This window comes from Eublepharis macularius, chromosome 11 (genome assembly GCF_028583425.1).
Source record: "Eublepharis macularius isolate TG4126 chromosome 11, MPM_Emac_v1.0, whole genome shotgun sequence".
Lineage (NCBI taxonomy): Eukaryota > Metazoa > Chordata > Lepidosauria > Squamata > Eublepharidae > Eublepharis > Eublepharis macularius.
Window position 1 is genome coordinate 87,664,770 of NC_072800.1, and position 14,467 is coordinate 87,679,236.

Here is a 14,467-nt window from a genome sequence, read left to right on the forward strand (position 1 = left end):
CCCACTGAGTTCCACCACCTTTTCCCCCAGAAAAAAAGCCCTGGCTGCACCTAATTCGATCCCTCCTTTTCTCTCTCTTGCACCACAGAATCTGATATCCTTTCTATCTCTTCTAGCAACTGAAGGGGAAGATTCTCATTAAAGGGAAAAAGCTGAGTGCAGAGGCTGAAGAGGTCTCCGATGAGGATGAAGCGGCTGAAATGGAAGATGAATCTGTGAAGATTGAAGTCGAAAGCAAAAAGACGGTGAGCCCTATGAGCTGTTTCCCGAATCGTGTTCTTTAAAATTCCAAATGAATCCCATGCTTTGGTTCCGGGAGTTCTCTGAACTGCTAATGTGACTTTGAAATTCCATTCCGGATGCACTGGGTCGCATTACCAAGATTTCTCAAGATGAATTAGTTCCATCTTCTGCATTTTAACTAGTCCTTTGATCTATACCCTTGGTGGTGAAAGCTGCAATCCTAACCAAACATCCTAAGGAGTTAGTCCTATTGAATCCAGTGGGGCTTACATTCCAATACTCCAATACTCTAATACTGGTCCCTAGTTTCATTTGTAAAGTGAATGCACTTTTCCACCTCTGTTTTACAAATAAAATGTATGCGTTTTACACGTGTTTTCACAGGATGTACACATGTTCACGGTAACATGTGTACAGAGCTATTGAGAGCCAAGCTACAGGAAAACTTGCGAAAACGATCAAGTGTTCTTCACGTGAAAAAAGTCACGTGAAGAACACTTGATGGTTTTCGCAAGTTTTCCTGGGAACTGAAGTCCGAGTGTCCTTCCCCTCTCTGTTAGAATCGCTGCCTGAAGAGCCAGAGAAAGCCAGCGGCGGCAGCAGCTTTTGCAAATCGTTCCTCCAGTCACAAGCCTGCTCTCAACGATCTTTGGGGGCGGGCAGCTGCAACTTTCTCTCTGGGCGTCCTGCTCTGCTTCACTGGCATGTCGGCTTTCTCCAGAGCAGCTCCCCAGGAGCAAGACACCCAGGGAGAAAGTTGCAGCTGCCCGCCCCCAAAGATCGTTGAGAGCAGGCTTGTGACTGGAGGAACGATTAGCAAAAGCTGCTGCCGCCGCTGGCTTTCTCTGGCTCTTCAGGCAGTGATTCTAACAGAGAGGGGAAGGACACTCGGACTTCAGTTCCCAGGAAAACTTGCGAAAACGATCAAGTGTTCTTCACGTGAAAAAAGTCACTTGTAGCTTGGCTCTGAGTGGTGTCTGAGGGGCAGGATCTTTTCTGAGGACTTTGTCAAGCTTGAGATTAGTTGGACTAGATGACCCTAGAGGCCCCTCCTAACCCTATGATTCTATGACTGATCTTGCTGCTGTAGCACAGTGGTGAAGTGGTTGGGTTGCAAATCAGCATTCTGCTGGTTCGAATCCCACTCCTGCCGTAAGCTCAGAAGGCAGCCTTGGGTAAGGCACTCCTCTCAGCCCCAGCTCCCCAGCTGTATTGTGGGGATAATGGTAACACTGACTTTGTTCACCACACTGAGTGTGGCACTAATCAGTGGTATATAAGCGCAGTTACTACTACTACTACTATTATTGTTAATTGCAATGCAAAACAGCATTGTTTAGCATTGTAATTAATAATAATAATAACCAGGAAGAGCTGATATGTTCAGGCAAACCTTGGTACTGGGCAAGGTTTTTCAACACTCTTTTCCCTTCTCCACCTTTTCTGTGAACAAAAATGCCCTCCACTGTTTTTAAACCCAAAGGAAAAAGAAGGCTGGAATACCTGCTTTGTCCTGGCCTTGCTCCCCGGGGCTTGAAGCGGCCGAGGTGGGGCATGTTAAATAAGGAAGACCATGTGGGAAAGGTGGAGTTAAATCTCTCCTTCAACAAAGCATCTGCCCAATCCTTATTCTTTTTATGGTCATTTAATATAACTCGAGTTCTGGTCACAGAAGTTCAACATCGCAGGCAATGTTGTCCATTAACCAGCCATTCCTTCACTGTTGGAAGGTTTTATGCCAGATTTTGAAGTTAAAGATTTTTGCAGTAGTCCAAAGTTTCCATGTGTATAAAGTGCTGTCAAGTCACAACCCACACCAACTTCTGGCAACCCTGTGAGTGTTTTCAAGGCAAGAGATAAACGATGGTGGTTTTGCCTAGTTGCCTCCAGAGATGGGCACGAACCGAAATACGAACCAAAGTTCATCACGAACCAGGCCAGTTCATGGTTCGCGAACCAGTGGTTCGTCAGAGCCCATTTCTGACGAACTGCCACAAACTTTAGGGCAGTTTGTTTGGTTCGTTTTTTGGTTCGTCACTGCAGACAGCCTGGTGTCAATCAATCAGTTTCCTAGGCAACGGGGGTTGGGGTTTCTGCAGACCTTCTGCTGACCCGGAAGTGGTGATTTGCTGGCCTGGAAATGATGTTTCATGAACCAAACTATCCGGTTCGCAAACTGGGGCAGGTTTGTGAAAGTTCATGGTTCGTGAAACGTGACGAACCATGAACCGCATGGTTCATTTTTTTCCTGGTTCGTGCCCATCTCTAGTTGCCTCTGTATACCAACCCTGGACCTCCTTTGTGGTCTCCCATCCAAATACTAACCCTGCTTAAGTTCTCTGATCTAATGGGATCAGACTAGCATGGACTAACCAGATTCCATGCCATTTCATAATATTTATCTGGGATAGTTCAATTGGGCTGCTCCATGACTGTTCTTTCCATTGAGGATCCTTTCCAGGGATCCCCGAAACAGACTTTGAAAACAGTTACCTTAGTCAAGCATCTTGAACGACCCACTCTTCTACTGTGGCCGAGCTTGTTACTGAGAAGCATGGAGGGAGATGCTCCAAAAACATTTGGGGGGGAAACTGTTTGTGTCCTTGAAAGATGATCAACTTGATAGATAACTTGAAAAATGTGGGTCTGTCTCATTCCTTGTTTAGACGGACAAACTCAAGCTTGCCAAACAGCTGTCGGACACCATCGTCTATTGCAAAAGTGTCCACTTTGAAGGTTTTGATGACTCCAGTCCCCGGCCCTTCAATGAGATGGCATCCTTCAGTGAAAGCAAAGCTCTAAAGTTAGCCCAGGAGTCTGGTAGGTATCGTGACATGCTCCCCAATTCTCCAAGTAGTGAGATATTCCAGGGACAGCACTTGCCAGTTTTGTAGGCCCAGGGCAGTGGGCAAGATCCAGTCTTTGCTTTGTTTACTAATGTAGCAATAGAGAGCAGGCAGAAGAGAGTGCCTACATGGCAGAAAATCTGCTAACCTACATCAGACCTGCAATGAGAGAGAGAGAGAGAGAGAGAGAGAGAGAGTTTTGTATGGGTGATTTTTCGCTGGTTTTGTTCCCCTACCTCTTTGGATTTTCTTCTGAATTCTGGACAATTTCAACGTGCTTTACCTTCAGCCAAATAACACCCTTTTCTCCCCATCATTTCTAAACTCAAACTACCTTCTGTCCTTTGTCTACACGCCCCCTCCCCCTTCCTGAGATGACTGAGTATTTGTCACCTCTAAGTTCTGAGGAGTCCTTGGACAAGAATTTGTCTTTAGGTCACCTTTGGACACTAAAGAAACATCAGCTTATAATTAGGACATGAAAGTGAGGTCCTGCAACTGACTTTCAGAGGTATACTGCTGCTGTACATGGAGGTTCTATTTAACTGTCATGGCTAATAGTGGTGGCTAGAGTAATTTCTCTAATTCGTTTTTTTTTTTTAAGTATCTGGTGGTTGTATTGTCGAAGGCTTTCACGGCTGGAGAACGATGGTTGTTGTGGGTTTTCCGGGCTGTATTGCCGTGGTCTTGGCATTGTAGTTCCTGACGTTTCGCCAGGAGCTGTGGCTGGCATCTTCAGAGGTGTAGCGCCAAAATACAGTGAAGCTTCCCCCCATTAGCATTCCACACCCTGGGAAACTCTTACAGGATGACTCAGCCCAAACCCACCTTCCTGAGTAGATATAAATGACCTGCCAACATCTTCTCCACACTGTGACACTGAGAGATCTCTGTCTTTTGGTGCTACACCTCTGAAGATGCCAGCCACAGCTGCTGGCGAAACGTCAGGAACTACAATGCCAAGACCACGGCCATACAGCCCGGAAAACCCACAACAACCAACTATCTGGTGGTTGTTACTGCCTCTTGTGGCAATGAATTCCATAAGCTAAGTTTGTTGTGAAGATGTACTTTTTGTTTGTTCTGAGCCTGATCAATTTTGTTGATTCTAGTATTAGAAAAGTGGGAGGAAAAATGTTTTTCTTTCTCTCTCTCTTTCACACATGCACAAAATTGACAAGAGAATAGAACAAGCACAGGGTGGTATATAAACACCTAGCTTCTTTAAATGAAATCAAGTCTTCTGGGTCAGACGTATTGCATCCTAGGTTATTAAAGGAGCCTGCTGATGTAGTTTTGGAGCCTTTGTCTATAATCTTTGAGAATTCTTGGAGGACAGGTGAGGTGCCAGAAGGTTGGAGGCGGGCAAATGTTGTCCCCATCTTCAAAAAAGGATCCAGCTAACTACTGACCTGTCAGTTTGACACCCATACCTGGAAAGCTTCTAGAGCAAATCATTAAGCAGTCAGCCCTTGAGCATTTAGAAAAGAAGGCTGTAATAACTAAGAGCCAGTACGGGTTCCTTAAGAACAAGTCACACCAGACTAGCCTTACCTCCTTTTTCCGTTGAGATATTTCTTTGGTGGATCAGGGGAAAGCTGTAGACATAGTTTATCCTGATTTCAGTAAGGCTTTTGATAAGGTTCCATATCTATGGGCCAATCTACCAGTGACAAATGACGTAGTGATCGAGTGGAGCGCAAGTGGAGCACAAGTGAACAGGGAGGAATGCATGTGAGTCTGTTCACTTGCCGTTCAAGTGTCATTCCTCACTTGTAGCTTGGCCCCTTGTTGACAAGTTGATAAAATGTGGCTTGGATGCTGCTACTGTTAGGTAGATTTGTAATTGTTTGGCAGATGGTACCCAAAGATGGTTTGTAAATGGTTCCTCATCCTCTTGGAGAAGAGTGGCAAGTGGAGTGCCTCCGGAACCTGTCCTGGGCCTTGTATTGTTCAACATCTTTATAAATGACGTTGATAAAGGAATAGATAGGATACTCATTAAATGTGCATACAATATTAAATTGGGAGAGGTAGCTAACACAGTAGAAGATAGAATCAAAATTTGGGATGATCTTGACAAGTTGGAAAACTGGGCTAAAACTAACAAAATGAATTTCAACTGAGATAAATGTAAAGTTCTGCTTTTAGGTAGGAATAAAATCAAATTCATAATTATAAGATGGGCGAGACTTGTCTTGGCAAAAGTACATGTGAAAAGGACCTAGAGGTCCTAGTAAACCATACACTGAACATCAGTCAGCAGTGTGATGCGCAGCTAAAAAGGCAAAAGCGATTTTGTACTGCATCAAAAGAAGAACGATTCCGAATACACTTTGCTCCAGTTAGACTTCATCTGGAGTACTGTGCTCAGTTTTGGGCACTACAGTTTAAGAAGGATGTGAACAAGCTGGAATATGTCCAAAGAAGGACTACAAAGATGGTGAGGGGTCTGGAGACCAACTCCTATGAGGAAAGGTTGAAGGAGCTTGAAGAGGAAACAACTGAAAAGGTGGTATGATAACCAACTTCAAATATTTAAGGACTGTCACATAGAGGATGGAGAGGGCCAGACCATAACCAATGGGTTAAAATTAAACCAAAAGAATTTTTGGCTGAATGTTAGGAAGAACTTCCTGATGGTAAAAGTGGTCCCTCAGTGGAACAGGCTTCCTCAGTAGTTGGTGGGTTCTCCTTCTCTGGAGTTTTTAAAACGAGGCTAGATGTCCATCTGTCAGCAATGCTGATTTTATGACTCATTATGAAGTTAGGGAGATCATGAGAAGGAGGGCAGGAAGGGATGAGCCATTGCTTAGTGTTCGATCCTTGTGGCCCTTTCTTATCTGCCCAGGGTGATGCTGATCAGCACTTTGGGGTCAGGAAGGAATTTTCGTTCATGCCAGATTGGCCAGGGATCCTGGAGTTTTTTTGCCTTCCTCTGAGCATAGAGCAGGGTTCACTGTGGGTAGTAGGGGGGACAGCTCTGAATTTCCTGCGGTGTGCAGGGGGTTGGACTAGATGACCCTTGGGTGTATCTTCCAACTCTATGATTCTATGAGAATTGTGTGTCCTTCTGTTCCTCTGTTTTTATCCTAGGAACCAGCTTCATCCATCACAACCTCAAGCAACTAAGCAGGATCTACCCAGCAGGATGGAGGACGGATTCCTCTAACTATAATCCCATTGACATGTGGAATGTGGGTTGCCAGATAGGTAAATGGAGAAGCTCCTTGTTAAAAGCAAAGGATATGATCCAGTCCAAGCTCAACACTTTTAAGGTCCATGGAGGTCAATAAGAGAGCTCTGTGCACGTTGAAAACTCTCCTGTTGGAATCTATGGGATTTAAAATGCATAACTCTTAGCTGGATGTGGCCCAATATGTTTTGTTGATGCTCTGATTGTGAAATTGACCATGTTATAGGGAGTGGTTAGGAGAATAATCTAATGTACATATTCCATAGAGGCCCTGGAAGATTTGAATTTCTTATATTTTCATTTTGCCTTTCTTCCAAGGAACACAGGGGCAAAACACAATTCTTTTTTCTTCCATTTTATCTTTGCAAGAACCCTGTGACGTTAAACTATGGGATAGTGACTGGCCTAAAGTCAGCCGATCTGCAATGTGACTGTGGGCCAAAATATACATTATGTTTGACATGTGTTCAGAACATGGCTGCCAGACCCAACTCGTATTCAAACGCTAGAGTGGGCTTTTTTTCAGCTGGAACGCGGTGGAACGACGTTCCGGCACCGCTTGAAAATGGTCACATGGCCGGTGGCCCCGCCCCCTGATCTCCAGACAGAGGGGAGTTTAGATTGTCCTCCGCGCCTCTGGAGCAGCACGGAGGGCAATCTCAACTCCCCTCTGTCTGGAGATCAGGGGGCGGGGCCACTGGCCATGTGACCATTTTTGCCAAGGGTGATTTAAACTTTTAAAAATTTCCTCCTTGTTCCAGCTGACCCAAAGTGACGTCATTGTGCGATCCTGAGTTCCACCACCTCTTTTCCCAGAAAGAAAGCCCTGGAACTAACCATAAAAAGTCATCACTCTGTGTGACTCCAAATGCTGTGAAGAGGAAGGAGGGACTTCGGGCTTTCCTCCCCAGCTGTTTTTGCCAGTGGAAATGGCAGTGCGGGAGAAGGGGCTCTTTGCCCCTTTCTCTGGCTCCCTAGCATTTGGAGTTCCACAGGTTAACAAGACGTTTTTGATAGCTTAGTCCTCATTCTAATATTTGAGTATAAGTTGGGCACCTGTGAACCTGTGACACATCGAATGTAATGTGTATTTTGGCCCATATGGGGATTTGAGCCTGGGTTAGATCCTGCTTGTAGTCCAGCACCCAAAACTCTTCCCCTCACTCTGTCTCACGTTCCATCATGTGACCACCCCTCCCCAGCAGCCGAAAGAAGCAGAATGGGAATTTAAACCTAGGTGTCTCCAGTTCTAGTTTAATGCAGTAACTACTACACCATACTGCATCTAGACAAAAATATTTTTGTTTTCTTTAGCAGGAAATTGTACCATGGCCCAAGCCTAAGGTTAAAAGCTGCTTATGTAGAGATAATGATTGATACACTAGCTGCTTTTACAAATTAAAATGACTATCAAGTTATTAAAGTATTTAGAAACAAAACATGTTTCTTTTTCTCCTCCTAGTTGCTCTGAATTTTCAGACCAAGGGTACAGAAATGGACATGTACCAAGGCCTATTTCAAGAAAACGGCTTTTGTGGTTATGTCCTAAAACCAGACTTTCTTCAAGACCAGAACTCTAAATTCAATCCCAAACACATCACGGAAGGGCCATGGCGGACGCGGAAGAAATTGCAAGTTAAGGTAGGAGTAGAAGTGAAAAGCAGTCAATCAGGAGGAAGGCCTGGTTCACAGAGGATTGTGGGATAGAAAATGCTCTCGTTTCATAGCCTTGCCTTCACATTTGGCATGTGTACATACAACCATGTAGCATCCGGTCATTGTTACGTGGTTCCTGGGAATTTGTTGCTATTGTTCTGCTTTAGTGAGAAGAAGGCAGAAGGTGTGTTAATAGTCAGCATGATATTTTCATTGTAAGTTGTCTGGTTGATCATTACTGTGGAGATAAAAGAGCCACAGTCTTATTCCAATCTAAGAATCTGCCTGGATAAGGAATATTCAGCATGTGCCCTTTGTCAAAGCTCAACACTAGACATGGGCACGAACAGCAATGTGAACTAAAAAAACGCCACGAACAACCCAATCAGCTGTTCGCGAACAAGCTGTTCATAAGGCCCCATTCCCAACGAACAGATGGTCATTGCAATTCCCCCCTGCCACCTGCCAGCTGATAGTTTAAAGGGATCTTTAAAGGGCCAAGTAAGTGGGTTTGAGGGGAGGGGGGCAAAGTGTGGGGGTTTGGGGTGGGGGGGTTCTGGCCCCCACAAACAATGAACAACATGTTCGGGAACAGGTCATGTTCGTCCATGTTCGTTGTTCATTGTTTGTGGATGGCAACGAACAGGGTGTTCGGGGTTTTTTTTCTGTTCGTGCCCATTCTACTCAACACACCACAAGTCATGGCTTAGTGCCACTGAAGTCAGAACCCTTTAATGGCCCTCCTAGAGATGTTCACGTCATGCTGGTAATCCAGTAACCGATTCCCCTTTTTTGGTGTGCTTTCTACAGGTCATCTCCGGCCAGCAGCTGCCCAAGGTGAACAAAAGCCAAAACTCCATTGTTGACCCGAGGGTGATTGTCGAAATCCACGGCGTCCAGCGGGACAATGACAAGAAACAGACGAGAGTTATCGACAACAACGGTAAGAGGGGATGCCCAGTGACATCTTAACGAGGGGTGTCATCTGGGGCTCTCATCCACCCAGCTTCACCCTCTCTCTCTCTTGTGGACCCTTCTTCTGCCTGGGGGAAAAAATTAACATATCTTCTGTTTGTGTTTCCTTATGAGTCTTTAAAGACAGAAAAGTATGCTGTTGCATGCCTAATAGGGCTTTCCGAACTCTCACAAGTTGCGAGACTTTGAGCAGCCCCCTTGGATATGCAGGATTTGCCACAATGTCTTTTATTTATTTATTTCATTTATACGCTGCCTTTCCCCACGAAGGGGACCCAAAGCAGCTTAGATTGTTCTTCTCCATTTATCCTTGCATCAACACTACAAGGTATGTTTGAATGAAAGAGAGACAGATCGGCCCAAGGTCATCCAGTGAGTTTCTGTGTCAGAGTGAGAATTCGAACCTGGGTCTCTCAGATCCTAGTCCCACATTCTAACCACTACACCAGGGGTTCCCAAGCTTTCTGAGCCTGTGAGCAACTTTGGAATTCTGACACAGCATGGAGGGGGCAGCCACAAAATAGCTGCCACAGGAGGCAGAGCCAGCCACACACAGAAAGCTCAAGTGTAGAGAAGAAGGGAGCAGTAGGCAATGGGTAGCAATAGTCACAGTGATAGATGGAGGCATAGTAGGGTTGTCTGATCCCTATACCCTACTGGTGGGAGGGGGAAGCTGGCATTTACCTTGTGCCGTCTTGAAAAGAGTCCAGTAGCACCTTTAAGACTAACCAACTTTACTGTAGCATAAGCTTTCGAGAAACACAATTCTCTTCATCAGATGCATGGACCATGCATCTGACGAAGAGAACTGTGATTCTCGAAAGCTTATGCTACAGTAAAGTTGGTTAGTCTTGAAGGTGCTACTGGACACTTTTCGATTTTGCTACTACAGACTAACACGGCTAACTCCTCTGGATCTTGTGCCTTCTGCATGTGTGCCTTCGCACGCGGCGCACACTCCCGAACCTCATGTGATGACGTCGCTTCCGGATGTGACATCATCTTGCCAGCTGCGGGAGTGCTCCTGTGTTTGAGAATCAGCCCCAAAGGAAGTGTAGGAGCACCACTGCAGCTGGCACAACATCGCCACTTCCAGAAGAGACATTGTCGCATCTGCTGGGAGCATGCACACCACACATCTTCTCGCCAGCGATTGGCGAGCAACTGGGCAAACCTCCGGGAGATTGTCCACCACTAGCGGAAAACTGGGAACCCTAGGGCAAAGTGGTGGCTCCCTTACCAAAATTGTACAAAGCTGGCCTTCTCTCCTGCTCCATTCCTGCTCTCTGTGAAACGTTCTGCCCCCCCACCCCCCACCAGTTCATATTTCGAGATGTGTATTCACATTAGACCTCTTTGTTCAGCATTGGAAAGGCTAGTTTCCAGCGCTGATGGCAGTGTGAGACCTTGCTCTTGGAGGGTAACATAAAACATAGACCTGGAAGGGACCCCAGGGTCATCTAGTCCAGCCCCCTGCACAATGCACGAATATTCACAACTCTCTCCTCCCCCTCGCTACCCCCGTGACTGCTGCTCTGTACCCATATAACATTACAATAACGAGGACGCTCAGCATTTCTGTAGGGCCGGTTCACTATTTAAAGCAGTCCCAGCACATTCTGCCAGCTTTTCAAAAGTCAGGTCAACGGCTTAATGCCCAAATAACAGATCAGGGCTGGATCAACGGGGGGGGGGCACGGGGGGTAGTCTGCCCCTGGCACCACCAAAGACGGGGCACCGGGCACAGCTGCCAGATGACAGGAGCACGCTGGAGCCGGCAGCGGCAGCACGGGTGGCTGAGCGGAGGGCTGAGAGGTCGCCCGCATCGTTCGCCTGCCCCGCCGATGGGGCAGCCGGCTTGCCATGCATGCAGGACAGGGAGTGTGTGGCAAGCCGGCCACCCCATCGACGTGGCAGGCAAATCGCATGGGCGACCTCCCAGCCCTCCGCTCAGCTGCCCGCTCAGCCACCGCCAGCTCCGCAGTGCACCATACGTTGGGGCGGCCAGCTTGCTGCGCAGGCGGCACACCTCCAGGCCCTGCATGATGATGTCACGGAAGTGACGTCATCACGCAGTGCCGAGAGCACGCGCGTATGCACGCGCTATGCGCACATGGAGGGAACACCAGGCTTGGGTTGCCCTGGGCGCCAGCAACCCTAGATCCAGCCCTGTGACAGATGTTGGAGTGATGTTTAGAAAACTGAGGCTAATTTAAGCTCAAATTCTTAGTGCACAGCTATGAGTGTGAGGTAGTGCAGTAGCTTAGAGTACATTCCTATGCGTGGTTATGTGGAAGTAAATACCAGTGGACCCTGTGGGACTTACTTCAGTATAGCCAGCTATCATGCACCATTCTTCTGGTTCCCAGAACTTATGGGGTGGGTATTTGGGAATCGCAGCTTTAAGACTTTCATGCACAAACCTGTCTTTTGGAGGTTTGTGTGTGTGTTCAATATTGGGGCAAAGGAGAGTTCGTTTTGCACACCATAAGCACGGTCGCTCTCATTTCCCTAGATCCAGAGAAGTTAGCCGTGTTAGTCTGTAGTAGCAAAATAGTAAAGAGTCCAGAAGCACCTTTAAGACTAACCAACTTTATTGTAGCATAAGCTTTTGAGAGCCACAGCTCTCTTTGTCAGATGCATCATCAGCTTTGGAGAAACACAGCTCTCTTTGTCAGATGCAACTTTATTGTAGCATAAGCTTTCAAGAAACACAGCTCTCTGTCAGATGCAACTTTATTGTAGCATAAGCTTTCAAGAAACACAGCTCTCTTTGTCAGATGCATCTGACGATGTATCTGATGAAGAGAGCTGTGGCTCTTGAAAGCTTATGCTACAATAAAATTGGTTAGTTTTAAAGGTGCTACTGGGCTCTTTACTATTTTTCTCATTTTTTTGACAAATAAAGATGAAACATTCCCCTCCAGACTGGCATCCCACAAAAGGCCTTTCATTGCCTGGCAGAGAGAAGGACGTTCTGCTTTTAAAATTGCCACCTGCTGGTGAAATTCCTGAGCTGCTTCAACATAAGAAACTGGTCCTTGGATTTTAGTTTAAGACCATGCAGCCATGCACATGGTACAGTCCTCTCATAAGACTGTACCACCTCAAAACATTGGGGAGGGGAAGAAATCATTGGTTTGGTTAAAAAAAAAAAGGCGGGGGGAGCTCCTCATTTTATGTTCATATGATGAAACAGCAAACCTAGCTTATGGGGAAAATACGTTCATTCTACTTGGGGTTAGTTTGTGTACCTCTGAGCAGGCTTGTTAATTTTTTCACCTTCCGTACCTTTGTTTCCATCCTTGTCTAGGTTTTAACCCAAACTGGAAAGAAACATTTGAATTTGAGATTGACGTTCCCAAGCTTGCTCTGGTTCGTTTCATGGTGGAAGATTTCGACGCGTCGACAAAAAATGACTTTATTGGGCAGTTCACCACCCCTTTCACGAGCCTAAAGCAAGGTAAGTCTTGCCCCCATTTCCAGAAAGCAGTCCCATCTAGAAAGTAACAGGGGGTTGCTGGGGTCAGTTTCCATAACTGTTCCAATCAGGAAAGCCTGTAAGCAGGTGTCTCTTCAAAGTGTCCCATGCGGTAACATCTAATACCCCAGTTTCTAATAGACGTGACAAACTATTTTCTGAATTAAATTTCCTCAGCAAAGCTCACTTTTCAATTGTGAAATGAAAGAATTGCCTCCCATGCCCCCCCCACTGTAAGATATCCCACTCTGGTATGAGTCATGGTTTTGGTAGGAATAAAGCCCAAAGATTTATGCAGTATCAACCAGGGTTGGCCCCGATCGCTTGCGTGTGCGCATGGAATGTTCTGATCATATCTGACATAGTGACAGAGTAGAATTACCTGTCCCGAGCACAGGCCGATCGGAAGGATGCAAATTTGAGAAACAACTCCTGCAGCTAACCACCTTTTACTACTCAAGTTTAGCAGACGCTCTATTCCCTGTCCCGATCAGCAAGAACACACAAGACCATTCTACAAAGGAATTTGTGGTGTGTATGTGAGTGCAAATACATGTTGCAAATTACCTGTGGATGCTCAGGTGCAGGATTTTATGTGTAGTCCTCAATTCATGTGCAGGCTATTTTTGCTCGGTGCATGTGTATGCCGCTTTCACGGGAGCTCCCTTTGTGTGACTGCATCTGCAAGGAAGTTGGAGGGGGGACACATGAAATGAGGTTCACTTGAGCATCCCTAGGTACTTTATAGCATGCATTTTAGTGATTTAGGATATTTGGATTGTAAACTAATCTAAACACTGACCTGACCCCTCGCCTATAAACTGCCCCCTGCCAAATGTATCAAATGTGCTGGCCCAGCCTTCTCTCTGTGTAAGGATGGTCCAATGGACCCTGTGCCAGCCACCCCAGGGCATCAGGCCATAATTTGGGTTCATGTCCACTCCCTTGTTGCAGTTACAGAAACAGCATGCCACAACTCGGAATTTCATGCTTTCTCTCTTTCTCAAGGTTACCGGCACATTCACCTCTTGACAAAGAACGGAGACTCGTACCCATCCGCCACCCTCTTTGTGCACATCAATATTCTGGATGCTTAGCAGGGATGCAGCCATCTTCTCTGACCACTCGGGGGGGGGGTCTGTCTTCATGTTCCTAATGAACTTGGATTCCCAGGCTGGAAGAAAAACTCTGAACTCTCCCCTGCTTTTCAGCTCCTGCAGGATTTGTAGAGACCTCAGCAGCCCCACCCACCCTCTTAAATGCGCGAAGGGGACTTTTCTGCATTTAGGTCTGACAAATGCTGCACAAACTTCTTTATGTAGCAAATTCCTTACATGGGAGGCACAGTTTGAAAACACGCCTGCCCCCCAATCGAAGCTGCTGTTTCCGGGGGAAGAGAAAAGAGGGGCCCCGCATTCAAGTTAACTTAGCAATAAATTCACTTCGGTGGCTGTTACTTTAGCCCTGCAAGGCTAAAAAGTACATTTTCTGGCTTGTTGTCCAAGCCTTTATCTAAACTGCAGCATGGGGCCAAGCAACCCCAGATTTACATTTGAGCCATCTGCTCTGGGGCCTCATTTGCAGGTTTCTGTCTCTGTCTTCTCCTTTGTTTGGCTGATGATGTCTGCCTGCTTTGGGCTGTGAATCAAGGCAATAGTCCTTTCTCATCTTAGTTTTCAGGGGTATTTTTAAAAGCCAGGTTTCTGGCTCTTATGATGGGTAAGAGGCACTTGGATGTATAGATCCAGAGGAGTTAGCCGTGTTAGTCTGTAATTGCAAAATAGTAAAGAGTCCAGTAGCACCTTTAAGACTAACCAACTTTATTGTAGCATAAGCTTTTGAGAACTACAGCTCTCTTCATCAGATGCATCTGTCGAAGAAAGCTGCGGTTCTCGAAAGCTTATGCTTCAATAAAGTTGATTAGCCTTAAAGGTGCTACTGGACTCTTTACTATTTTGTAACTTGGAAGTATGTGCATAATGACTTGTGAAGTCTCAGGTGCCAGTGTGTTGCCGAGTAATGCAATCCGTTATTTTCACTAAGCCTGACTGTGGTTATGTCACACCAACC

General features: G+C 46.1%; 1 protein-coding gene across 3 annotated transcripts in view; it reads left to right on the top strand.

The window, feature by feature from the left end:
- Positions 1–14,198, top strand: part of PLCD1 (phospholipase C delta 1) — a 69,974-nt gene extending 55,776 nt beyond the window's left edge. For all 3 annotated transcript variants that reach the window (XM_054990876.1, XM_054990874.1, XM_054990875.1), the window contains exons 9-15: positions 117–245; positions 2,910–3,063; positions 6,186–6,302; positions 7,748–7,926; positions 8,752–8,884; positions 12,230–12,379; positions 13,406–14,198. In XM_054990876.1, coding sequence (XP_054846851.1) covers positions 117–245; positions 2,910–3,063; positions 6,186–6,302; positions 7,748–7,926; positions 8,752–8,884; positions 12,230–12,379; positions 13,406–13,494 — 951 coding nt within the window. In that variant the 3' untranslated portion in view covers positions 13,495–14,198. The remainder of the gene's footprint in view (positions 1–116; positions 246–2,909; positions 3,064–6,185; positions 6,303–7,747; positions 7,927–8,751; positions 8,885–12,229; positions 12,380–13,405) is intronic.
- The last annotated feature ends 269 nt before the right edge of the window (positions 14,199–14,467 follow it).